Source organism: Epinephelus lanceolatus, chromosome 17 (assembly GCF_041903045.1).
Source record: "Epinephelus lanceolatus isolate andai-2023 chromosome 17, ASM4190304v1, whole genome shotgun sequence".
Classification (NCBI taxonomy): domain Eukaryota; kingdom Metazoa; phylum Chordata; class Actinopteri; order Perciformes; family Serranidae; genus Epinephelus; species Epinephelus lanceolatus.
Window position 1 is genome coordinate 28,756,520 of NC_135750.1, and position 27,970 is coordinate 28,784,489.

The 27,970-nt window shown below is 42.7% G+C and overlaps 1 protein-coding gene across 4 annotated transcripts in view; it reads right to left on the minus strand.

Annotated features, from left to right (window-relative positions):
• Positions 1-27,970, minus strand: part of LOC117247979 (signal-induced proliferation-associated 1-like protein 2) — a 104,576-nt gene that overhangs the window by 51,391 nt on the left and 25,215 nt on the right. For all 4 annotated transcript variants that reach the window (XM_078161019.1, XM_078161018.1, XM_033612676.2 and 1 more), the window contains exons 2-6: positions 15,786-17,568; positions 10,249-10,382; positions 8,732-8,920; positions 1,859-2,033; positions 422-525 (exon numbers count right to left, since the gene is read on the minus strand). In XM_078161019.1, the coding sequence (XP_078017145.1) occupies positions 422-525; positions 1,859-2,033; positions 8,732-8,920; positions 10,249-10,382; positions 15,786-17,298 (2,115 nt within the window). In that variant the 5' untranslated portion in view covers positions 17,299-17,568. The remainder of the gene's footprint in view (positions 1-421; positions 526-1,858; positions 2,034-8,731; positions 8,921-10,248; positions 10,383-15,785; positions 17,569-27,970) is intronic.

Consider the following 27,970-nt stretch of genomic DNA (forward strand, 5'->3'; position numbering starts at 1 on the left):
CATAAAGTGCTTCCATACAAGCAGGGCAGAGACTAAGATGCTGAACCTCTGTAATCGCGGCTTTATTGGGCCATCGCTCGCCAGTCCACCAATACATTCACTTAATTCAACTTGTTAGCGCAGACAGACACGGAGGCCCATCTAATACCACGTCAGGTCCAGCCCCTGGGGATGCATTGATTAAAATCCTACTGTGGGGTACCGTTACCATGGCAATGCTCATGCTTTCAACTGATAGGTCATTACCGTGGCAAAATGAGCCTCTGGGGAAGATTGGCAGGAGCCAGGATTGAAGATTTCCTAAAAGGAAGCTGCTCAGGGACTTATTACCACCATTAGACACCGGCTCACAGTACACACAGTAAAGCAAACACGGTGGTCTGCTGGAGTGTTAAGAGTGTGAATTGTGGAGTTTACTGACCTGCTGTCTGTTGTTGGGGGTGTAGGGGAGCATGGTGGACACGTGAAACATCAACTCATAGTCCTTGTAGGTGGTGTAGAGAGAGTGTGTGCCTGTGGAGTCCGCTGTAACACAGGACAGTCAAGGTCTCAGGCCTCATTACAAAAGGTCATTGTGTTAGAAAAGCTGATGATGTAATTGAACAGAAATCAAGAATCATGATATATAGACTTCAAGGGCAGGTCCATTTTTTTCATATCATTCAGTAGCTCCTTATGCGTTGAAATCTGAACAGTCAAATTTCGGTTGAGGTATGAATGTTTTAGCATCAAAATTATATTTTCCAAAGTCCATCTAAAAACCAGTGTTTTAGTGCTCAAAACTGGCCTTGGTTTTGACACTAGCCTCAACACCACATTTTGAGGGTCTTGGTCTCGTCTTGGAATTGATCGCATTTTCATTCTGTCTTGTCTCAGTCTCAGACAAAGATGACTCGCATTTCAAGAAAGTGAATACAGGAGACAGGAGAAGAAGCTGTGGCTGTCTGGGAGGAGATGTCAGCCACAGCTTTGGTAGTAAAATTTGGCCACCTAAAAGGGAATCTCCATCTGTTTTATGTGGGTTTTTATGGGAATGTAGATCTTTCAGATCAATTTGAGGAGTGCTTATGGTTTGCATTTTCCACATTTTATTGTAAGTGCGTCATACAGTGTAGGCTCGCAATGGTCTGGTCTTGCCTTGGTCTAAACCTCTCAAAGTCTTGGTCTTGTCTCTGTCTCAAAACCCCCTGGTCTTCCCCATGACTTAGTTTAGCTGGTCACTACAACACTGCGAAAACCTTTCTCCCACATGACCTGACATGAGGCTCTGCGTGATGATGTTGCTACATATAAACCTCCTAGCCCATCTAAAATGCCTCTTTGTGACTGAGCCAAAACTTCAATGAGAAGGCTAGCTTCATTCCACTAACCCCTGGCACGGAAGCTAGGGAAAGTATTGCTATGGACGCTCCGGAAGTAATGCAATAACACAAACAAGCTAACCGATCGAGGCAGCGGTAGACCAGCAACACCTGTGTTCTGTGAGGTAAAATTACTGTTGTTATTGGAGTCTAGTGGCTTTTAAGAAACAATATAACAGCTTCAGTTCCCCATCAGAAAGGGCTCTCAGCATCACATAAAGTGGTGAAAATATTACACTGACTATGCATATGTATGTCATACAACCGCACTTCGAGGAATTAAAATTAACCCTTTCAGTTATAATTAATATCACTGCTGGGTGCTCTAACCTATTTCACTACTTTCTGCAGCTGAGTGGCCCGAAAAAGAATGCAGATGGACCCACCCTCTAAAAATAACAATAAGAAACAGAGCAGAGCATCTGCACTCAGCAGGATTAGGAGTGTGTGGGATTCTACTTTGTGAATGTTTAGTTTGACATGTCTTTTTATCTTACTCTTGTTATCCAGCTGAGCTCTGTACTTGGTGAAGCCTTTGAGGCGCACCCTTTGGCCGAGCAGATCCAAGAACTCCTCCAGCGCCGGTCCGGCACTCTCATTGTTGTACATCTCTTCCTCTGTGCTCTGGCCCGCCTTGCAGTAAAGCACTCCCACCTTGTGCTGGAAGCTTAGCTGGAATGGAGGAACATACACAGACACTCAGCGGGTAAGTATCATTTCCTGTCGCTGATATGTATCACACACCACACTCATGCATACTGTACATTATGCACTCAGAGCATGCGAGTGCCCACTTTCCATCATGTCGCAGCTAATGTGAAGGCCTTTATAACTCCTCTAGGAGAGAGCTGAAATCCCCTTTTGTAAAGCCAGGCTGTGAACTCTCAGGAGCTCTGAGCAGAGCATAAATCAAGCCGAGCTAATAGCTGCTTCTTAAGAGCAGCTGTGGAGCAACGAGGGAGTGAATTACAGACATAGCAGGATAGCTTTGGTTTACGGCAGAAAACTCTATAAGCTGCCAGCAATTGCATGTTAATACTTTCTAAAAAAAAAATACCTCTGTTTGTTAAAGTCTTCACTGTTGTAAGAATAACACTGATCTCACCAACACTCCACTGATATTTTTGATTCAGCCATTGTTCAATGAACAGCACCTCAATAAAGATAAGTCTTATTTACAAGAGGAGTATTTATAGACATACAAACGACCAGCCAAATCTCACAGGTTTTCGCTACAAGCATTAAAATCATCCAGAAATGACAGGTCTGATATGAACTTGTCTCACAAAGACACAGGAAGAAATAAATCATCCAGAGTGATTCTTCTTCTTTCACGGTGAGAGTGAGAGACCTCTCTGCCAACATGAATCTTTCATGGCTTATAGCTCTCTGATGCTGGCCGAGGAAGAGAGTCAAAAGGGGAAAAAACTGATGAAAAATAGCCCCCTGCGCTTGGCACCTGTTACCCAACAATTCACACCTGAGGACAGCGCGGTTTTGACCCACGGCAAATGTGTCAATACGGCAAAACGAAAAAGGTTTCTCTGAATGTGAAAGCCGACAAATGATCTATATACTGAAACAAATTGGAATTGTCTTTTTCCTCCGTTACAGGTTATCAGTTCCCGGTGTGCTCCTGACACTATTGTCATGATGACTTCCTCTATCATGCAGCCTGCTCTGCACTAAAGCTCCTGCGGTGGATGGAAAGCCATTATACCATCAAGCCCGGTGGAAATAGCCTGATGTGCAATGATGTTGTCTTCTATTTTTTATCCTGCATTATATGGGCTCACTTAACCTCCTGCTCCTCTTAACAGACTGGCCGACGGCAAGGACAATCACATTGCCCTTTGGTGCAAATTTGTCTCTGCCAGAAAAGTGCAAACACATCAGGACACATATACAGATGAGTAATGCTCCTGAGGTAAAGCTCATTGTGTAACTGCCTTTGATGTGTTTTTTTGGCAGCATTGGCTTCTGATAAGGTAGAGCAGCCATAAAAAAAAAGCTTTATCCTATTTAACGGCTCTGTGATTAGCTAAAATATTCCATTTGCTAAAAATCTGAGCATAAGCTGCTAGACAGCAGTAATTTTGTCTCTCTTTATATATCTTTTCCCCAAACGTTCCTCTCCCTCTATCTGTCCAGAGCTGGAGGGTGCTGAAAACTGTTCGCCCTCTCTTTCTCTTCAACAAAAAACCCTCAGAAAATGCAAAGATAGAACGATACTTAATGAGTGGACAGAGAAATGAGGACAGTGTTCCCTTTGGAGAGCTCTGAGACGTACCTGAGGGATATGGCGGTGCCCTAACACAACACACAACATCACTGTGACATCTGTCTGCACTGCAGTGTCCCCGATGCAGCAAAAATCCAAGACAGGGCTCCCAGAGCTTGGTTACAATTGTGCATGCATCATTACATAAACATTTTTTGTTGCAGTTTGAGCTGTTTCTGGGGCAGAATTGTTCAAGTTCTGCAGCAATAACATCTACAACCCTGATTCTAAAAAAGTTGGGAGGCTATGTAAACTGTACACGAGCATGTTTACCACTGTGTTAAATCACCTAGCACTCAGTAACTTTATGGGAACGGAGGACATTAATTAAATTGAATTAAATGAGTTAATTGTGGAAGTTTCAAAAGTGAATTTTTTTTCTCTGGATTGACAAGCCCTACCCCAAGATTCAAAGACATTTAAAGACTGTCTGGGTGGAAGAATGTGCCGAAATCCCATCTGAACACAGAGATTAGTTTCTTTATACAGGAAGCATCTTGAGGCTGGAATTGCAAACAAAAGCTTCTGCAAGCATTAAATAAATTTAAGTCAGCGTTTAACACTTTTTCCTGTGTTGTTTATTGCACACCAATTTCTGGGTCCAAATTTTGTGAGAATAGCTGCATTGGAAATACATTAAATGAAAAAACTTGACATGTTTAATGCTTATTTCCCCCACTGTATGTCGAAAAGGACTTTTCAAATCACTATATTTTGTTTTTAGGTAAGTTCTACAGTAAGTTCCCAACTTTTTTAGAATTGGGGCCTTAAAAATGGGAATGTGGAGTGTAGCTGCGGGGAAAATGAAGGGCTAAAAATTATGGTCACTACATAATTTCACCAAGTTAATCCTCAAGTTTCCATATCATGACAGGGGATTGATTTACATAAGGGAGAGGTGATTTTTTTGGCACTGCAATAACAGCCTCAGTAGGTGGTAGATTACTCTGTTGGACTTGTGGAACAAATCTCACTTAAGCCTGAATTATACTTAAGAGCTGAGCTGTCGCTGTGGGCATCAGGAGTGATTTATGGTCCTGCAAAGGCTTTACCTGTTGACGAGTGTAAGTAAACTTGATTGGCAGCGTTTGCAATCAGGCGGTGTCATGCATTTATTCTTTGGTTGCGTTATGATACAGAGCACCACAGTGAAAATGGCTTTCTAGGGTTAGGAAGAAGGTAATTTGTTCAGCATAATTGAGAGGAAGAGATTAGCTAACCTATCCCTGACCTCTTTGATGTTGTCTTTACTATCACCAAACACTATTATGTGTAGTTACATGCAGACACCTGCAGGCTAGCTTTTATCTTGCTCATAATCCCGGATTTTATTATCACATATAAGAAATTAAAGCTTAAAATTACATTTTTAATTCTGAAACCGATGCAGCTGATAAACACCTTCTATAAAACAAGAGTTCCTCCATTTTTCCAGATTTGAACCTTTCGATGGGAACAACAGATACACATTTCACAATCAATGGCGTTCTTAGAAAAAAATGTATTGTTTGTGATTTCTATCACCTTACAATCACATCTCAAAAATCAGATTATCTGGCTAATGCTTTTCCCAGTCCATCTGCACACAGTCGGTTCACTGTGATCTACAGTGTGATCTAAAATACATTCACATATGCTCTGTTCTCTTCTTACATCGAGGGCCATTACAACACTGCTTTCAGGGATATTCTTTCTGCAGAACTGATCATGAGGTTATTGTGAAGGCTGCCTTGCTCCGGGATACTCTCATTCACCAGACGTTCTTTCTGTTCACAGCAAAAAAGAAGCCTTTTCACACACATACACACACTCCGACACAAAAACAGAGGACTAACATCTCCTCAGCAGTGCACATACAACACACAAAAAAAAAATCCTCAGATAAAGCTTTCTGCATGCGGTGGAAGAAAATTATGCACTCAAACAAACAAAAACGGGCCTGGCAGACCACTCTATTCCTCAGATCTGTGTTGCTCTTCCTGTCCAATATTAGCTTCTTCACATAAACACATTAGAGGGGCGGTGAAAGTCCAGCTTGGTTAAAAAGATTATGGGGTGCTTGACATATTAAACATTTGCACGGCAAGCATAACATTAATGATTAAAACAGGAGTGTACAAAAATACTGATGTCCAAATATAAAACTGGCCTCCACTGGGCGTTTGGTTTGAGGTCTGTGAGGAGGAGTGCCAGTTGGAAGAGCTCTGAGCCCCACTTAGCCTGGGCTCTCCTCCTCTGAAAGTAGTTTCTTAGATTAGTTTATTGCTTTTTTCATCTCACTATGTGTCAGTTTCGGTGTTATATCTAAGGCTGTATCTGCAGACAGTCTCTCATACCAAAGGCATGGGAAGTTGTATGGCAGGTGAACAAACTCCGGTATCAGCTCCTTGAGATCTGGCAGGAAACACTTCCAAGAGCACTTACTTACAAAGTTACTTTGCGATAATTGGATACACAAAGTCGGTCATCATCTTAAGTGCATTTAACTTACTTTGGAGAGGACACTACACCACTCTTGTTTATGTGTGCGACAAAATCTCAATATACGAGAGGGACATGGCTGACACTTTCTATTATAAGAGCCTTTCCCCTGTCAATTGGAAGGATGGGCTCATGCTAATGAATGTAATTACACTAATAAGCAGCCAATTCTCTGATAGTAAGACAAGCAAAACTGCACCGGCTAATCCTCCCACACTCCTTTCCATCTTGCAGTTTCATTAGATGAGAAATTAAAGGCCTTAAGATCACACAATAAATCCATCCCTGACACCTGTGACGATACAGAGCCCATATCAGTAATAGCCATTTTATTCAAACAGAGATAATGCAAGATGACATCCTCCGCCACCCCGGCAGAATACCAAATCACCTGCTCTCAGATGAAGTAAGTTGTCAAAAGTGAGTTACTTAAGCTAAATGTCTGAGTGTCCAATCAGCAGAAAATGTGTGTCAAAGCAGTCGATGCTGGCTGCAGTACAGCGTGAGCTTCATATTGATTCTATTTAAGTGTGATATTGGCTGTCTTGCGGCTCCACGCGAGAGCCTGTTTTCATCTATAATAAGCAGCGCACATATGGGACAAAGGTTCTTGCTATTTGAAGTTTTTCCCTCCCGTTTCCTTCTATAGTTGACGCAAATGTCAGACACAGAGACAGGCATACTTTAAATATAAGATCTATATCATTATATCAATACAGTCCATCATTCTCCAACTTCCAAGACATTAATCATAATACTGATATGTAGCTGTGATCAAAATGAAATAAATGAAAAATCAGTGTGGAGGAGAGTGAATTAGCTATGGCTTTACCTTCATTAAAGATACAGTTGCTAACTTTTATGAAAATAACTTTGTGTCACATTTGCTGAAACCAAAAAGTACATGAGACAGTTTGTGAAAAACACGATGTCTTTCCTCCTCTTCCCTTTACTTCTAACTGCATTCGCTAGAATCAGACTGCAGCAACAACAACCAATCAGAGCAGAGGAGTCTTTATCACAGCTGTCAATCCTGTCAATTGCTCCGTGAACTGCAGTCAAACTGTGGAACTAGGCAGCGCTGATCAAATATGAATCAAGATTCTGTAACACCATTGCCTATTTTTCACCTCATATGCTTTCATAAACTTTTTTTATTGTACCATTTAGCCGTAAAATTAGAAAGTTGGTCTGGCTGGTTGGTGGTGCTTGGTACTCTTGTTTAACTGTATCCAACACGGTTGCCGGGTCACAAACTTTCTCATTTTACAGCTAAGTAGTACCCTAAAATATGTATCTGCAAACATTTCAGCTGAGAGATAGCCAATGCAGTAACAGAATCTCGATTCATGTTTGATCAGTGCCGCCTAGTTTGACAGTTTGACTGCAGTATACGTGCAGCAACTGACATCACAGACTCCTCAGCTCTGACTGGTCGTTTTCGTTCACGTGCAGTAAGACCATTAGAAATGCCACAAGGCAATGGAGTAGACGGAGGAACATGATTGTTTCACAGATTATCTGTTTCATTTAGCACTGTGTGAATATAGCAATAGTTTCAGCAAATAAGAAAAAAATATTGTTCATAAAAGTTACCAACTGTAGCTGCAAGGAATAGTTCAGCAGTTTGAGGTATATTTGTAATTCCCATGAGTTGGAGGCAAAGATTGATACCACTCTCATAGCTGCCCGTTAAATATGAGGCTACGGCCAGATGCAGGTTAGCTTAGGTTAGCATACAGAAAGTAAACAGAGGAAAACAGCTAGCCTGACTGTTTGACGGTAAAAAAAATCCACCTAAAACCAGTATGTGGGATTAAGGGGGGACTATTGGCAGAAAATATTTTTTTGTTATCTTAGAATGAGTCATTTATATCTATATAGTAGGGGAGTCAAATCTACAATTTAATTTGACTTTCAAATTTAAGGTCACAATTTAATGTTAGTTGATTTTTAACTTTATTTCAGCACTGATGGCTATGTGAGTCTTAATTTGTAAAGATTAACAGATTATTGGTTTTATATATAGACAACTGTATTTTACATTTTCATATTCTTCTTTAAAAAGAGGCTACACGGTTTTTAGTGCGACACCTGCAAAAAGACAGCAGGCTTTACTTTCACTTCATTAGCACAGACTACACTGCAGATTTTCTGTCAACAACCCTTTCGGTTTCCACATAAGTCACAGGAAGCTATTGCTTCTCCATTATCTCTGACTCTGGCAGTGGCCATGGTGTCTGGAAAATTGTTGCTGCAGGCTACCGGTGGGCTACACTGTGTCATGTTTGATGTGTTGGGGGTTTTTTTTCCCTTGGACGCACCCAAGTAGATTACTGATGATCAAAACTGAAAGTTCATTACTACATAGGGAGCTCCTCTTCCACAGAGCCCATTAAACTGCCATGAATGGACAAACAAAGCACCCCATAAAACCACAAATATTAATTCTTTTGTGCAGCTTTTGTACAAAGAGCAAATTGACACATTTCTGTAGCAACAAAACTCCCTGATCACTTAACCACAGATTGCTCCAGTGCTGCTTAATCATCATCAGCTGAAGTCTGTGCTGGCACTCAAAGCACTAAAAACATCTTGATGTACTCACCCCCTGCTCGTCCAACTTGAGTAGCTGCTCCGGGACCTTGGGAGAGTTGAGGGCCAGCCTTAGACACTGGATATTAAGCTCAGGGATGACATATTCGAGCACTTCCTTTAACGGCAGGCCTCGGGCTGTCCCGTGTCTCGCAGTGGATGGAATGGCATCTTCCAGGATGGCTCCACGGAGAGTGGTCAGCTGGCAGAAAAGACAGATAGTGAAGTTTCATCCAGTTAAGTGTCTTATGAGGTCTTGATGCCCCCCTGTAGATGTGTTAAGGTAAGGTCTTTGTGTGCACTGTGTCTATGTGGGTCAATAAGTCTATGAAACAGTGATATTCATTTGGATCTCATTTTATTTCAAAATGCTGGAAATGAAAACCAGGCGTATATGCTCTGCTGTGCGAGCCAGCTATAATATCCTTTTATGCTGTGCCATATTATTTAGGGCACTTGCTCCATTACGGCTGCATTGGAAAGCATTTGAAACTTGTATTCTAAATAATTAAGATGGGCTAACTGAGCACTAAATGTTAAGTGGTATTTTACTAGTAAGATCATTAATGTGCCAGTAAATGTTGACCCAAACAGCTTTAAAACACCCACTCTGTAGCCCTGTGTTGTTGTTTGGAACATCACAGACACATTTACGACCATAAATCCCATTTCCATCCACACAGCCTGTGGACGTGAATGTCAGCAGTCAATGGCTGTCCGACGGAGAGGCTTTCTGAAAAGCAGATTACTCAACAGACTTAGAGAGGGAGAGAGACTGAGAGTGGGAGAGAGTGTACAGAGAGCACTGGGGCTAAATGATAGGAGTATATGCAAATAGACGCTCCAGTGGTTGGGGAGTTAAAACATTGTCTGCGTGCTACTTGCAGGGCTACCGTGACCCAGATACATTGTTTTATCGTGGGAGTGGTGCATTACACCAAGAATGGCACTGGATATCAGTGACATTTCCCTGCCTGACACATCTGTTGCACCTGAATTATTCAGTGGATGAGACCACCCAGCATCAATCAAGGAGAGGTTTCTGTACAACCAGGGACAGCGAGACTGTGCATCTCCGTTTGTGGATTAATCACGTTGTGTGTGTACATGCGCGTGCATTGTGTGCGCGGGTGTGTGAGAGAGACCAGGGTGATCACGCTGACTCTGATAGACTGGATCAGTGTTTGCATGACTGGCCAACTGAGTCACAACTGGCACAGAATCACTGGACACATTAGGGTGCTGGGAGCAGATTTAGGAACGGAGAGCTGTGAGAAGCCTCCTCTTGTTTTCAGGGGTACTGAAGCATTCCTGCACTCCCATACTGCTTGAATGAGCTCTGAGCCGAGTGACCTGAACATGCCTTGCTGACTGCAGTACATGACAAATATCCTTAAAAGCATGTTTAAAAGCTTGTAGTAATAGAGCGGTGGAAATCGGAATTCTCCTACCATACATCCGCATTCGTTTTATGCTGGTTTAAAACAACAAGCAGATCAGAAGAGGTGCACTTTAGTGAGTTATAGTTACCTGACTGGTTCTGAAGGTGACTCGATAGTTGTACTGCATTCCATCTTTCTCCTTCCCATCGTCCAGCCGCTCCCTGCGGACGCTGACTGCCACGGGTCCCAGATTGTCATCAACCCCAAAATAGTTTTGATGCTCTGGAAGTTGAGTACGAGATATCAGAATCAAACACGCATTAGGCTTCCCATTGAAATACCTCACCTGCAAAATGATCACATGCATATCAGTTACTCGCCATGTGTTGCCTTGATTTCGTGAAGAATACTTCGTTTTTCTCACATGCATCCGCAACAAACGGAGAATCCAAAAAAAAGGCAAACATTCTTCAAAAATCATAGGTGACCACGTTGAACAACAGCAAAACTATATCAAATCATCCATTTACAAACTCTCATTCGATCCTGCAGTATAATCCAAGTCTCATTTATCCAGTAAACACGTGCACTTACGATAAAACATAACAATATAAAACACTTCCGCCTATGAGTTTGCGCCCCGAGCATGCCTGAGCCCACGCGTCTGTATAAGCTCTGTTTGAGCAGAGTTTAAACACACGTGCATGCCCACGCATGCTACTCGTCCGTGCATGAGACTGTTTGTGCTTAACCTGCATGTGCTTGGGAAGTATTGAGCATAACGACTGGATAAATGAAACTTGGATCATACTGCACGAGTTGTATGAGAGTTTGCAAACAGATGTTTTGATTCCATTTTGCTGTTGTTAATTCATTAGGAATCTTCACCTTTTTTGGATTCTATGTTCGCTGTTGAGGCATGCAAGACAAAAAGGTTTTCTTAACGAATTCTTTGTAGTACATGGTGAGTATTTAATATACAAATGGTTATTTTGCAGGTGAAGTATTCATCACGTTCTTTGCTAAACTAAAGAAACATCTAGTTACAAGAAATCTTGCAAAGTGTATAAAAATATCACTGCACAGGGAAAGCTTTTTCAGAATGAATATCTATAACCTTGTTCGCGTCTTTATCAGATCACTTCTTTTGCTTCTACAGAATATCATTTTATATTACTGAGCACATATATTTATCAATTCATGTAAAATGAGTGAGTGTGGACTGGCCATGGGTGAGCTGTGCCACTGCTTACAGAAAGCAGCAGGGGTCCAGCGGAGATTTGAAACTGATTCACTGTGGATTAGAGCCTGGCGTGTAGTGGTCGCACTGGGATTTAAAAACCAAACAAACAAATAAAAATAGAGCCCTGCACAGTTTGACCCCCTCTGACCCATCACTGACCCAGATACTCCACACAGCAGCGTGCCTCGCTTGATATAAACTCGTGCAGAGCAAAGTATTACTACAGATATGTTTTTGTTCAGCATGATTCAGTATTAAAGATGAATTTGGGACTCTGATTAATAAATGATAATAACGTTTTAGATTATTCATTTGGAAGTCATGAATGTATGATGCCGCTACACACTCACACACACCTGTATAACGCTGACCTTCAGAACTACCAGAGAGCAAAGGAAATTTTGGGGGGGATTTTTGTATCATGACTAATCCACTGGACCATGACTCACCCCGCTGCAGAGACACAGTCTGCTCCTGCTACTGTAGCAAGGAGCAGGCTTCAAAAACCATGCTAAAATTAATGGATGCATCACTCAAAGTCATTTTCACTTTTGTCTTCAAGGCATATTGCTTTCATTCAATAATTGACTGTGCAGGGAAGAAGAATATATGGGGAGAGACAGACAAGGCAAAGTTTCCTGGCTGCATTTAAACCCAGTGGTTAGACGGTATGTGCCCTAAACCACCAGGCCACCAGGATGTCCCCTTTGGTCAGGCTCGGAGTATTTATGTCCTTTAGTGGAACTAAAGCAAAGCAGTTTCTGACATTTTGGAATTGACAAACCAATTTATGGAATTATGTATTGGAGTTGCTGTTCAAAACCAAAAAGACATTTATATGCCTTAGAAATCAGGATTTTTGTGGCGGGGCCTGTGGATGTAGGTCGGTCAGTACGTCTATGCTTACAGACCAGACTGGCATCAAATTTTGAATGAGCATTTATTATCCCTGAGGAATGATTCCTATCCCATTTTGTGCCTTTGTCCTACAGACAATTTATCTTCAACACTGATGGTCAGATTTTCAGGAAATTTCCTGGGGATATTCATGGTGCACTGACAAAGTCTCCTGATGCGATTGGTAACCCCCTCTCCTCTCCCATGTACACAGAACAGACTATACTGAGTAGATTCTCATTAAAATTCCTAACTAAGATGCATACTTTTTCATTTGCGTTCCTCTTCTGTCACCCTCGGGTCAAGAAGTTAATTTGTGCAGTAAATATGTAATACTCTAATAGACAGCTTGCCTTGAAATTATGCTCCTAAATTGAACATTGTAGCTTCATTTCTTGTAAAGCTTCAAGAGCAGCAATGTTGCCATGTGTTGTTAAATCTTTCCAGCAGGTGTACTGTGAGGCATGATGAAAATTATAATGAACACTAACAGGGTCATTAGCAGGGCCTTAGGCTTTTAGTCTTGCTAGTTTTAATTCTTGTAAGAACCAGTACTGATTTCTGTGTTGACATAAAAGGTATTAAATTAGCACTTCATTCAGTGTTCTCAATGAAAAGATCATTAAGGTATCGTACTGTTGTTGAACATATACAGTGAAACCTCATATAATGATCACCTGCTCCTGTGGATCAAAAAGCTTGGGACAGGATCATTCTTGCACAAATGCTGTTTCAATATTTCCCTTATAGTCATAAAACAGTGTAGTACAGTGTTACTTGTGGCTCCCTTCATGCATGACAATATATGGAAATATAATTTAAAACTATGCCAATAATTCAATCTTCTGTTTTTACTTGACACCTATGATACCTTGCCTCATGGTGACCTGTTTGCTTCCAGCTGGTTACCTGTGGCTGCTGCTGGGTGCAAACTGAAATCATGACTGGAAAAATAAAGTAATATTTTCTCAAGAAAAAACTTGTCTCCTTGAAGCTTATAACAAACTACCAAAAACAAGCCGATGAGATGCTGCAGTTACTTTGTGTTCCTCAGGCTACCTCTCAAACAATTAGAGACAGTCATGGTTGGTAGTGATGGAGACAGACTGTGCACGAGGAAAGCACCTGTGGTTGAAGTCGCTCCTATGAAGTGGACAGATAATGCCCTGCCACGTATTGCCGAAGTGAAGCAGGCCTTGTTATCACTTTATATTTATGTAATACATATACACATTAATTAAATGGTAATCTGCATGAGAAATAAAGAAAAAAAAGACTATAATAATCATCCGCTTACAGTAATCAGTTTGACCCGGACAGACCTGATCACTACAAGAGGTTTCCACTGTACTCAGGATTATTCTAATAAAGGCTGTTGGAGTATGTGTGTTATGTGTGTGTGTGTTTAGGACATGGACAGGAGCCGAGCTTCGCACACAAAAAGTGATGCCTTGAGCAAACACATCCTAATCCAGGCTAAAGCTGGGGAGAAAGACCTGGATTCAGCAGACAACAAAAGAAAAACCTCAGCAGGGACTCAAAGCACTGACATTCGCAAAGAGATTCCTGCAGAAGTTTTGACATTGCATCCATGCCGTGTAGAGCACGCAATGTAAATACGCTGATTCTTGTCAGTGTGGCATTAACGTTGGGGCACAGCGCACATCAGCATGAATAATAAATTGACTGTATGGAGGCAATGCGGGGTTAACCTCCTGTTGAATGCATGGCTTGTCAGGGACAGGGGACTGAGGGGAAATGCTGTGTGGGGTTATAAGGTCAAATGGTGGTAGGAGGCCAAGTGGCCTCTTTGCATACGAGCCAACCGGCATCAGAATACCGACAGCACAGTAAGGGAGACAGTATCGACTGTAGAGGAAAGCTTTTTGTCAACACATTTCTGTAACATGTCACTGATACTTATCACTTGGTGTTGACAATTTGCCAAAGGTTGTAGAATGGATGACTTTGATTGTAATGTCAAAGAATGACTCTTCTCCATCTCCATGTCACTCTACATGACAGAAATGTTACATTTGTGGCTCCAAGACTTTATTTCAAGTCACATATCTTCATATAAAGCACGATTTACATGAGTAATTCTCAATGATCGGGCAGTGTCCTGGTACCAGTGATCAGATAAAAAACAAACATCCATCCACATTCAAAAAGGCTGAAAACCTCTGGTTCATCCCCTATTGTATATGTCAACATTTACCCACATATATGTAACCATGACCTGTGCGTGACAAGTCTTGGCCCGTAGGTGTGACTGAAACATTGTGTCCATCAATGCAGCCTGGGGAGAAACACTCCCGTTGCTAAGGGAAGGAGGGCTTTAGGCAATCGATGGGATCAATGTTCAGCCCAGGTTGATAAAAGCTTGCCCTAAAGTGGTGACACGCGGCCATGTTTGTGTGACTGTGTCAGTGTGTGTACCTTTCTTATGTGTGTGTGTGTTTATGGTGAAGCAGAGGTGATGACAGACTTGCCACTCCGATAAAGCACCTCATGAAAAAAGGGCAAGGGCTACGTCCACATTCTGTGAAAAGGCATCTTCCTTAACAGCTACACCAAACACTGGAGTGAAACTGACAGCAACACGGGGCATTTCAATTATACATCGGCCTGCCACAGAAAGAGGTCAAAAAACATAACACAATTACAGCAAGGATGCGTTCACTGTGTGTGCGTTAACACTACATGGGGCAACATTTCATGGTAAATGACTATCAAAGTAAGCTCAATGGGACATTAAAACATACTGTAAGAAGAGCAGATCCGTAATGGTTAACTGGCGACTTTGAGCCTAGATTGAGTTTACAGACTGTCACGCTGAAGAATATTTTAATACAGTCTCTTTTTGAAGGTCAGGCATCTCTCAGTGTGAAAGGTGAAGCAGCTGTTTTCTAGGGAGGCTCAAGAATGGGTAATTCAATCTGCTGAGAGCAGCGAACACAGACAGTGGGAAAAACAGATATGTATAATGCGGTGATGGGTTTGGAGTCTGCATGGTATTTCCAGCGTCAGTCGCATAGGTGCTTTAATGAGGGGACCTGGGACCTTGGCATAGTTTTACTGACCCTAAAGTTTCATAGGAGGGGTCCTCACACCCCCGCGTCCCCCGTGGGGAACAGCTGCAACACACCCTCACGCTCACCTCTCGCTTCTCACATGACTAATCACAGCTTCTCTGCAGGGTTCAGGGCAATATCACAGGGAGGACATGACCGCTCCTCTCCAGAGGAAGTGAAACACACACCCTCGCACCAAACACAGGCCTGCTATTGTTCTGTCCTTTATTTCATCTGGTCCTACAAAAATAACTGGGCCGTCACGATATCTGACCCAATGAGCGGAGGCTGTTCCATTTGGGAGCTCGCTCTCATGCGGCGTTCTGCATCTTGTTTCAAGGAAATGGATTTGGCCTGAATAGTTTAATAATCCCCAGCACTGAGTCATTTAAATCCTCCTGTATCATCACTGTTTCATCTCTGCAAACTCAAAAATCAATCATCATCATCATCATCATAAGCATTCCTTACCTCTCCCATAGAAGTACTTGTGGTAGTAGTATGCTCCGAGGTCGATGTGCTCAATGATGTAACGCTTCACCTTCTCCCTGTGGATGGGCTGGTTTTCTCGAGGCACCTCCAGTACAGAGACTCCTGCGTTGGTGCAGTGGGAACTTAAAGATGATTCAAAAGAGCAGCTTTCTGACATCCCACTGTAGTTGGCACTGTTGGCTCTGGAGAGGGAGATCCTCCTCTCGCCCTCACCACCGATCTCATTACGAAAGTGTGGACAGCCCAGCACTAAGCTGTTGCTCTTCCCGTCCCCCTCATCAGCATCCAGGTTCTCCTTGGGGTTTAAGTCCTCCCTGCTGCCTAGTGGAGACTCAAACAAGGGGGCATTCCCACTGCTACATCCTGCTGCTCCGCCATCTGTCCCTGCTCCAGGTCCAGCCCCTGCTCCACCTCCGGGTATCCCAGCTCCAGGCCCTAGTCCAGCTGAGGCAGCTGAAGCCCCAGTAGTGGTGTTCTTCCTCTGGCTCAGGTTAGCTCTGCTTGCCACCGCCTCGCTGATGTTGAAAAGAACACTCTGGACGTCATAATGCGCAAAGCATTTTTGGAAGCTGAGTGGCCGCCGGTCATCCTCTATAGAGAGCCGCATGGCGTCACTCTCACTCTTTATGGTCCGCAATTTCCTGAACAGAGACGTTTCAGATGATTCTGATTTGAGACGCCTCATGAAGGACTTCTCCGGCTCCCGGCTGTAGAGTAGAGAGTGGTCGATGTAGTCGTAGCCTGGAATGTGGACTATCTCACCCCGGGCAATCTGGGCTGCTGTCTGCAGGCTGGGGGAGAGGGAGGTATCACAGCGCAACAACTCGGGGAAACCCAGTGGCGGTATGCTACGGTGGTCCAGGGTATCCACTCGGTAGCCCCGAAGCATAGTAAAGAAGCCGTCTCCACTCAGACCCTGACGGTCAATGGAGGATGTGCTGCCATATTCACGATGCAGCGAGGCCCCAGTGTTTGGATTGACAGCGTTCTGATCCATTATGTCCTCAGAGTCAATGTCACTAATGGTAACATCGCTGTTACTGCGTTGGCGAATAGGATGTAGACCCTTCAGCGGGGAGTGGCTGAGGAGGTCACTCAGTGTGTATTTGTCAGAATAGTCTACCTCCAGACAGACTGCTTCTCCTTGCTCCAGTATTTCCACCGTATGTTCCTGCTGGCCATTCTGAAATACTGGTATCACACTCTGATAGTTGGGAGAAGGCCGTCCGTCCCATCCATCTTTCCTTGGTGGCCAGTCTGTCACCCTGGCCCTGACGCCCATTTTAGGCATGGCTGGAGTACCATTTGTTTTGCCTGCGCCTTCAGGTTTCCCCTGCATGTTTGGGGCTGGTGGTCCCATGCTACCATTCAGGGCTTTGAGTTTCCTGTTGAATAGCTCCTCTGACTGCATGGCTCTGGAGTATTCTTCTGGGCCTCCCACAATTCCCACGAGGTTTGATTTGTTATCTGTCACAGGGCTCAAAATACTCATATCCTGCTGGCAGACTCCTTGAAGAGCAGACTTTCAGGACCCTTCTTCATTACATCATGTGATTTGCTCACTGCTGAGCAGAGGAGGAGCCTCTTTCCTGAGTCAACGAAGCAGCCGTCATCGTAACTCACAGAAGGCGGCTGGCACAACGATCGACACGCAGCATTTGGATGTCAAGGACAAGTGTCTGAGGGGCGCTGAGGCACAGCGGAGTGGAGTCTTTTCTCACAGCGTGCCGCCAATGCAGAACGACAGCTGGAAGAGTTGGATCTATGGCACAGGAACAAAAACAGAGAAGAAAATGTTAGCACACGGTCAAAGGGTTTGAACTGAGACATTTAAAACACAGGGAAAAGCAGTTTGTACTCCTCAAAATGACCCCAAAACACGGCACATTCAGTTCAGCTATAAAAATGATTATCCTGGTGACCTAAATTGTTTGTACCCTGTTATCTTGTAATAAACTCCCACTAAGGGTTATGTAGGGCAGTTTTAGTTTTAGAACTATGCAGAGCCTATTATCGAATACGGCTAATTAGTGTATTTGAGAGGAGCTGGTGCCATTATGGGTTTATAACAAGATAGATGTATATGTTTGTTGCTGCTTCCAGCCAATGCCTAACAGATGGCGGTGAAGCAAATTACAGCAACAAGAGGCAGATGTTCAGCTAAATGTTCACATGTACCAATATCTGATCCAACCGCTTGCAGCATCATCGAGCCTGCAAATTATACAGGAGGGATAGTTCTGCATATTCAACGCCAGTTCCACTTCGCCTTTTTATCTGATGTAGTTGGTTAGGAGGAAAATTAACAAGGACCTGATGAGGTAAATTGGCTATGACAAATAAAAATGGAAGTGTAAAATAATATATGTATTAGCCAAAAATCCACTGAAATATGAGATCTACTCCACTACTGTGACAACAGAAATGAAAGTTTGCGAGTTTACTCTTTCCCCTTGTTCTGTTCTGCTCACCTGGGGAAATAATAAACAGACAAAAGGCTGAAATCAGCAGTTTTATTCGTTAACCTGAACATCTGAGGACAAAGAGAAGGAGAGTGAAAACATTACTCGGCTAGTCCTTGAAAAGCAGCTTCGCTCCCTCTTGGGTATTTCAGATGTCAGATACACTTATGCTGCAAACTCACATGGTTTCCATTGTTATGCACAAGTAATGTCTCCTTGTGTTCTTTGCCATGTGTAAACCTTTGTTAAACAGGCGCCGGGTTGGTCATATAGCCTCGTTCAACTGTGGAAAACGATTTGACACAGACAATGTAATAAATATGCTAACAAACAAAGACAGTATTGTATACTGACACTGAAAGCAAAACTCCAGTAAGAAGCAAGGAACTCCTCTCTCATCAATCCCATCCCATGATAGATGTTGTAGGTTTTAGTGAGGGTAAGTGACTGAGGTGTTATTTCAGGTTCATCTCCTCAAATGCTGACTTTTGCATGGAAGATCACACCACACCATGCCACAATAGAGACTACAAGTCTTCCTGCACTGACCTAAATGCTTTTTTCTTGTTCTTTGTGGCTGGTGGTGTGCCTCGTTCGTCCGACTACTGCAATCATGTGAAAACCCCACAAGTTATAAGTAAACCCTCCACATCACAGAGAACAGGGCACTGGATTGTGAGTGTTTTGCTTCACTTACGAACAGAAACCCTGTTTAGGGTCCAGTTTGTGGGGTTTAGGGGTATATTGGCATAAATGGAGTGTAATATAACAACTATGTTTTCTTTAGTGTATGATTATCACCTGAACATAAGGATTATTGTGTTTTTGTAACCTTAAAATGAACCTTTTATATGTACATAGGGAACAACTCCTTATTTACAGAGAACACCATGTTACACCACCACATTTCTACAGTAGCAAAGAATGGAAAAAACAAACACTGGCTCTAGATAGGGACATTTGCATTTTCATGTTAGCCACCATAGTTAGCAGCCCTTCCATGACTCGCTGAACATTGGAAAAACACTCATTTTAATATCACTTGGTCCATTTGTTTTGAAGAGTAGATCGCCCGAACAATGAAAACTAAAGGAATCTTGACCAAGAGTTCACACTTGGCACATGGCAGAGGTTTCAGCTGGTTGTAATCTGCAGTCCTTACCCCCAGATGCCACTAAATCACACACTGCTCCTTTACAACTCTTCTTTTTGTAAGGTTTTACTGTAAACATGATAGATGAGGTTGGGCCTGGCATCCCAAGCTTTGCTTCAGCTCCATCCACTGGCCTTTAATATGATAACCTCAGTTCACAGACAACTGTTTACATTTCTCACTTACTGTTGAGGAGGAGGGTGAACTATTTTGGGATGAAAATGTAGGCCACATCAAGATTAGCTACAGGCCAGACTAAACCAAATACACTCAGGATGACTCGGAAACACTGTAATAAGAGAGTATGCGCTCAAGCCTGGGCCAAATACAGGTTAATGTATGCATGACCCAAATGTGTAGGAATAGATTGATACTGATATCTTTTCATTCTGATGCCAAACTATCCTCAATCCCCTTTCTCCCATTACAGACTGGTCTGGTTATGAACACAGCTTCATTCACAAGCAAGAAACTGAAGTGTCACTGAATTTAGCACAAGACTTAGAGGAGACAACAAGACATTGTGTTGTGTCATGTCAATGCATAATGTAGTAGCGAGTACTGTTCTGGGAAGTATGTTTGTCCGTTACAGTTGGTGAATGATGAATAATGGAATATGTGCCGGGCTGTAGTGCAGTAAATAATGCCAAAGCCCGTCACTTTCAATACAGACAACAGCTGTGTCTAAACAGGCCAAAGGAGTAGACTTGGGTAAGAGGCTGTTTTTGGTTTTATCATTTCCACATAAAGCAATAAATTCTAAATAATAAAAGTGACTTCTCCAGCTCAAACTTAACGGAATACTTTACTGCCCAAATGACCATTTTTTAACAATTACTCACCCCATTTTAAGTTTAATTTCTGGGAAAAACTTTGTACTATTTCATTCTTCCTGACCACCAGACGGCGGTGCTGGATATCTGCATCTCGCATATGGTCGAGTTGTTATACCAACAAAGTCACCTGTGACCATGCAATGACATAAGGCGTTTGCCCCAATAAAAAACCCTCACATCATCACGCAATCTGCCCCCACAGTGACAGACAACTCTGGCAGTCATCCAGAATTCATTGGACCATTGTTACAGCTGTAACTCACATTTTTCTTTGCGTGCCCCCTATTAAAGAAGAATCCAGAAACGGAGAAAATTCTAGACGGATTGGAGTTATAGGGGGCTGCGTTTCACAATGGTAAAACTATATCAAAACATCTGTTTACAAACTCTCACACAAGTCGTGCAGTGCAATCAAGGTCTCATTTATCTAGCTGTATGCTCAGTACTTTTCAAACAGACAACCCTTTTCAACAGGAGTGAAAGTTATCAATGCGGTCTTAAAATCCAGGCTCCACCAACAAAAACAGTTATTTTACCTCGCTAAAAAAGGGAGCTGCTGGTCTACCACTGCCTGGATCAGTTAGTTTGTTTGTGATATTGTGTGATTTTGGTGTTTTAAAGAGCTGGTTTGGATTCAGCCAAGTCTCACAATGATACAAACAAACTACCAATGGAGGCAGTGGTAGACCAGCAGCTCCTGTGTTCAGCAAGGTATAATTTATGTTTGTGTCAATGGCTTTAAAGAGAGCACTTTTAAGTTTCACTTTTCATTCAGTGCCTTCTCGGAAAGGGCTGTTTGTTTGGAAAGTACAGAGCATAAGACTGGATAAATGAGATTTGGATTACACTGCACAAGTTGTGTGAGAGTTTGTCAACAGATGTTTTGATATAGTGTTGCTGATGTTAAACACAGCCCCCTTTGAATTCAATTCATCAAGAATTTTTGACGTGTTTGGACTTTGTGTTCACCGTGGAAGCATGTCAGAAAACGTTTTTTCCAGGAATTCAACATAACATGGGGTGAGAAATAGAACATACCAATTGTCATTTGAGGGCTAAGTATTCCTTTAATAACTGATAAAGTCTAATTTCCTGGATTAGTGGTTGAGTCATACACGTGTATACAATGTTACAGTAAGCAGGAACCAATGTAACATTTTTTTTTCTGGAAAATTACCACTATAGGAAGTCTAAATGTAATACTTTTAGGAGATCTTAAATCACCACTTGACAAAAGAGAAAGGAAAGGAAAAGTGACCTCCACTGCGTCAAACACAAAATATCCATCACCCAAGACAGCATGTGAGATCCTGTGGCCAAAACAAACAAACAAAGAATCTGGGAAAAATGACTCTAAACTTCTACTTTTGCTGCTGGACATTTATTTTAACTTTCTATATCAACTAAAATCTATCTCATGTCTCTTATCCGTGCCTAACAGGGAGAGCAGAGGTAACCATGTGGCTAGTCTGCTGACCAACACCCAAATGTCACGTGTTGACCGAGCACAGTCCTTTCACACTCACAATAAGAGCCAGTGACAGCCAAAATGTGCCACCTGCGCAAACAGCTTTATCAATGGTGACACTCCAACAGAGGCTTTAACGGATGACTGAGAACAAGAAGAACAAAGAAAGTGACATACTGTAATCTCAACGCATGACAACAAAACAGCATGAATGACTTTTCACAGTAGTCTGTGATGAGCGGCTAAAAAAAGACAGAGGGGTGTAATGCTGTCAACACAGACAAACCAAGAACACAAAGCTTAGTGTTTGGAGAAAACAGGATTACGTCATTGCATAAAATGTTAAAGAGATAAAGATAAAGACCCAGCAATAGAAAGAAAAAGGAACATTACATCCCTTTAAAGCACATTTCTAGCTGTGTTATAGCACCCTACTATCTTTTTCCCACTGGTAGTGAGTTCACCGTTAAAAAAAAAAAAAAAACAGAAGCAGGAGACTAGTCTGTTTATGTTCATACTGTCTGGCCTCTCCATGTTTGTGCTGCTACATGAGGTCAGGAAAGGGTTAGCTGGCCTTTATTTCACGTCGAGGGCACGACAGGATAAACCAGTGAACATGGTGGTCTGTGTTTCCCTTTCCTGCCTTCTATTAGCTACTCTCTCTGCGACAGTGATTAATGAACACAGTTGTACCATGTCTTGTTCCACATCCATCCCCCCTGCGCCCCCGACCAATAGAGAGTGCCACGGGCTACTTGGTCAGCAGAATCTATCTTCTGTGTGACCTGAAGGAGGCTGTTTCTGTCCTTGCCTTTGTGGCTGTGTGTGCAGGGGAGGCAGCAGATGGAAGGTGGGCGGTCTGCTTTGCTAACAGCCCTTTATTACTGGAGTAATGCATCGCCATTATGGGTGTTTAAGACACAAGGCCTGGCGAACAGGGGGAAGGGATGGAGAAGAAGGGATGGGAGAGAAAGAGAGGCCTAATTACAGTAATGAACTCATTTTCTGTCTCTGATGTTGGATAGTCTGTCTTTCATCTCGGTTCATCCAGAGAGGAGTGGCCCGGCGGTTCTGCCAGGTCTTAAAATAATCCTCTGACATTGTGGCCTGATTAAAGGCCCGGCAGATATTAATATGCTGTCAGAAAAGTGAACACGTTCTGTCCACCATCCTGAGATTAATAGTTCACTATCACTGATATTTCACCCGAGCAGGACACACGGCGTGATGCCAGCCGACTCTGACAGACTCACTAGACTGACTGACTTCTCATTAGTCACTTTTTTGACTCCTACACGACTGTCGCTGTGATCATAGAGAGGAAGTCCCTCCGAACAAAGCTGAGGACTGTCCTTTTGTTGGGTTTTGGCTGCAGCTCTCTTGCAGTTCTCTGGATTATCCATATGTTTACAGCATCAAATTGATCAAACCGGGTATTATGGCATGTTGAGAAATACTCCACTCCTCGGCGACTTGAGCTAAGAGCGAAAAATAAATGTAATTCTGAAAAAGAGATTTATGTAAATTAAGTCACAATGCAAGCATCTTCTACAAAACAGCACTGCATATATTAACACTGAAGCTGTATTGGATGCCAGTTGCAAACGCATTTTGTGCACAACATTATTAAGATTACTCCACTCAAAGCTGACAGCACTTAAGGAAATTAGGCACATACTGTACACTCAAAAAGCAGGGCCATGTCATAAGCCCTTTAAAAAAAAACATTCTTGAGAGGAATCCAAATCCTCTGCATGCCTGATTTGTTTACGACGCGTCCCACTTCAGGTAGCCGTGACTCTTTGAAAAGCCAAACCTGTCACTTGTCTAAGACCTAAGGTTACCTTTTAAAAAATATCCTGTGCTGCATAAACTCAGTGATGTTGCAAAGGTTTAGTAAATTGTGTGTCAAAATTGCAAAAAGTCACCTGGGAGTCACAGTTTTTCGAGCAAAATATCACCATTTGCATGTTTGGCCATCAAAGGCACAATTTAGCTGTATGTTTCTGCAGGTACACTCATTGTGCCTGATTACAGAGTAACACAATAACAGTACACTGGCAAAGCTGAAGAAAAAAGCATCTTGTAGGCAAAAGGCTCTTAAATAAGGCGATTGTATTCAAGCTCTACTTTTAACTTTTCTTAAATGTTCACATTCCTCTAAAACACAGCATCCTGCACAGTGTCCAGCCTATTGCACCACAGGTCAAAGTCAAACATGTTTATTTAGCCCTGACCACGATGCTGAGCCACTCCTGGCCCTGGGGTGAGCACAGACCTGTGATTATGGTCAATTATCTTTAATAAAGCCTGGTGTAATTGAGCCATATTAATGCTCCTCTGTTCTCAGCAAGCAGGAAGTAGTAGCTGGCCTCGTCCCCAAGACGCCTCGACCTCCAGAGCTGAGGCCAAGCTGCAATGCAGTCATCCTCTCCTCCCGCAGCCAAATTAGGGTGCAGTGTAGGTTAGAGGCCAAGATGATTACACCAATTTTCCAGCTCATGGACTTTATCATAAAGTGAGTCAGGCAGCATTACTATGTGAAGCATATTTACAAGGCATTCTCTCAGTGCATTCACAGCCACATTTATTTTAGTTCCTTGTTACCTGCCTTCGACTGTTTTGTGTCGACAGGCTGCAGTCAGTCAAACATTTGGATGTGTCACGCTGTGTTCATCATTAACACAGAGGAAGGAAAGAAATCCAAGCGGAAAGCAAACAAACCTGAAGGCATGTTGCTTATGCTTCACCGCCCGCCATTTGATTCCTCAATAAACTCGCAGTAAAAACAATGAATCACATTCCATGTCACATCACACTCAAATACAATCAAATTTGCACTGCACACGGTTTTAGTGTTTCGTCCTCCGAGGAGTTGATTTAAAACAACGTGGGAGCTCTGTTTTCAATCCTCTATTGAGAGCAGCTGTTCCAACCTTGCGGTGGGAATTGGAGGGGAGTAGACGATGGTTTTGGGCAGGATAGATATTAAATTCATCACACTTTCAGTCAGTGAAGGAGGGGTGTGGGTGGGTGTATGACTGCAACCAGACACGGGCATCTCCAATCTGATGAAAACACTAATGTTTCTGCTTCACTGGAGCAATTCTTTACCTTAACTGGGTTAAAGCAAAGGAGAATGTGAGGTTAAGAAGAGAAGTGAAAGTGGTGGAGCGGGACGAAAAAAGAGAAAAGAATGGGAGTTTTGCCAAATCGTGCAATTAAACCACAGAACCAATTAATTGGGCGATGTTATCCTTGAGAGTTCATTACTGGGGCCTGGGAAACCAGGCATACCATCTTCCCCAAGTGCCTCCATAACCAGAGAGGACACTTGTTAAGACTCTGTGTGTGTGTGTGTGTGTGTGTGTGTGCGTGTGTGTGTGCACCGCTGCTCACACCGACTGAGTCTATGAAAGTATGGACCAAAGAAAACCAAAAGCACCATTCAACGTCTTCCTCTTTCATCTGCTGCTCGCACAATTCAACCTCACAACAGGGAGGAATCTCCCACCAGCTGACACACAAATTAGCACTGATGCTAAAGCCCTGCCATTAATGGCCCTAACACACCCCTTCCTGTACACAACGATAACTCCCCATATCTGAGCCAGTAAGAACCCAATCATTAAACTCCGCCCTCTCTTATTGTGGTCAGACCACCAACCGAACACACCGATGTGCCAATATTGCCTGCAGGGAGTAATGCTGAGATTTTAATGGCCAGTGTGAATGGAGGGTCACACCCTCAGTGGGAGGTAAGGAAACCAGTAAAATGAGTTCCAGCCAGCTGCCTATGTGCAGACAAACAGCAAACCATGTCCTGCCAAGTTATACTTTCCAAATATTCACATGGGTGAGAATTTAACAACCACAGATGTTAAAATATATTTAGGTTAAGTGGGGTTGCATAAGTAATAAGCTACAGAATTAAAAATAATACTTTACATGTGATGGGTGGTAATTTGACAGCGTCGCCCATTAGAGAGGATAAAGGGACTGTCAGTAACCAAACAGACTCCTTCACTTCACTCTATTTCTATCATTATGAGCTCAAGTATACTCAATTTGAAATCAAATTTGGCATGTCCTCAAAGGCGGCCGTATACAGCTCTGGGTGTGACTAGAGGTCTGTCCCTCCACGCACAAGGGTGCAATTTGCAAGTTGCAGAGACATAAAACCAGAAATCCTGACGGTTTGAATAAACAGATGCACGAGCTCCAGATGCAGCTAAAAGTCACAGCTTATGTTACAGGAGGGAAAAGATGATTTAAAACTGGTCCTGGTTCAACTTTACAATGACAAAAAGCAGGTGGGGAGCTCGGATGTTTGTTCCCCAAACCAAACAAGGAGACAGAATGGAAAGATTGCTCTTTTCTAACAACACACAGGAGTACAAATGAGGTGTGGCGGCGCTTTTATGATGTGCCAAAATGAGTGACCTGTTTCATTAAAAGAATCTTTACCTGTTCATTACATTATCACACTTAAAAAGCAATTAATACTCCCACCTAAGGTCATTTACTTCACTGCTTTAGAAGTGTATTTAAACACTATTTTTTATGTATTCTGTGTTTTATATTTGGGCCCTGATCAGGAGCAGATAAGATAATTGCAAGTCTCTGTAAATGCTACACTACAGTACATCCCCAGTACTTCTTGACTAATCTAGGCAACACAAAACCACTTGAAATAGCTTTGAACAAGAGTACGTTTTAAATGGAGCCCTAAACACACTGCATCATTCGAAGCCCAGTGTGTATTTGTTTGTTCTATTTGTCTACCTGCTGCACTGCCTGAGAGAACATGCCATCTCTGTTTTTTTAAATGCACAATCAGCCTCTTCATGTTTTACTACTCATCTGCAGTCTCCTCTCTCTTTGACAGTTTGCGTAAATGCACTCTGTCGCTCCGGGCTTAAAAAGTGAGTCATGTCATCACCACTGACCATTCTGACATGATCCACATAAACACACACGGAGGGCTCATACCAACGTGATGATGGGCGCAACAGCAGCAGAGGAGACCAAGGGCACATCCACGTTAATACTCGACTTAATCGCCTGAAGATGCTTATCACATGACCATTCACGTACACTGGATATGGGCATGCCGGTGTAAACAGGAAGTGGATTGTCTATTCTGCGGCTGGTAGCGTAATTACAGAAAATACTACAGAGAGTCAAGGCTGCTGAAGGATTGGGAGTTGTAAAGCAAATATGGCGACATGTTAGGACATTACCAGGAGCATTAACACTTAGTACTTATTACCCACACAAGAAGGATAGGCATTGCTATTGATTAGAGGTACGTAGACCTAGCTATTATGTTTGGCTTGACTCATTGTGACTGATAAGATCCTACCAGGAAGTGAATGTGGGTGTCTGTAACATCGTTTCCAAAGTCTGTTTCTGCCCGTCTAGGCTTAGGCTACATCCACACTAATACATTTTTGTTTTAAAACGCATAACTTTTGCTTGGAGTTTTCAAACTCTAACAGGGTCAGCAGAGTTTTCAAAGGTCTCCAATTTAAGGTTTCCAAAACGCAGGAGTAGTGTGGACGCTACACCTAAACTAAACATTATTTATGTGTTTTAAAACCAAAAGGTATGAGTGTGGATATGGCCCAAGGTGAGCACAGAAAAAAACCCAACAAAGAACAGAAGTGTGTGTACCCATGAGTTTGTGCTTGCAAAAAGGGAGAGGGGCTGAACAGAGGCAGCTTCTGCAGGAGCAAAGAGACGATTAGAGGCTTTCTGTTTACATCTCAGCGCACACAGACCCGAGTTGACCCAACAGCAGAAGAACAATCAGTAGAAGAGATAAAAAAGGAGGTCAGACAGCACAGAGTAAACATGTACCCTCATCGTCTCATCATTCCCCCGGCGCGGGGCCTAACAATGCACTGTGGGAAATGCCCAAATTCACTAATGCCCTGTCAGTACCCCAGGTGCACAGACTTATGGAGAACACAGCCTCTATCAAACAAGCACAGCAGTGTGTCCAGGACTCTATCCTCTGGCATGAGTGCTACTTCAAAAGAAACTCCTCATACTCTGTCTGCATTTTGATCTATAGAAAAAACATGAGTAAAAAACTTTCACTTCTGGATTGAGAAGACTAGACAGGAATCTCTGCAAAAAGGAAGTTGCTTCATACCAGAATAAGACTTCAATACCTCCGTAACAACCGAGGAAAATTGAACAGCTTTCCACAGATACGAGACAGCTGGAATAAAATAGGC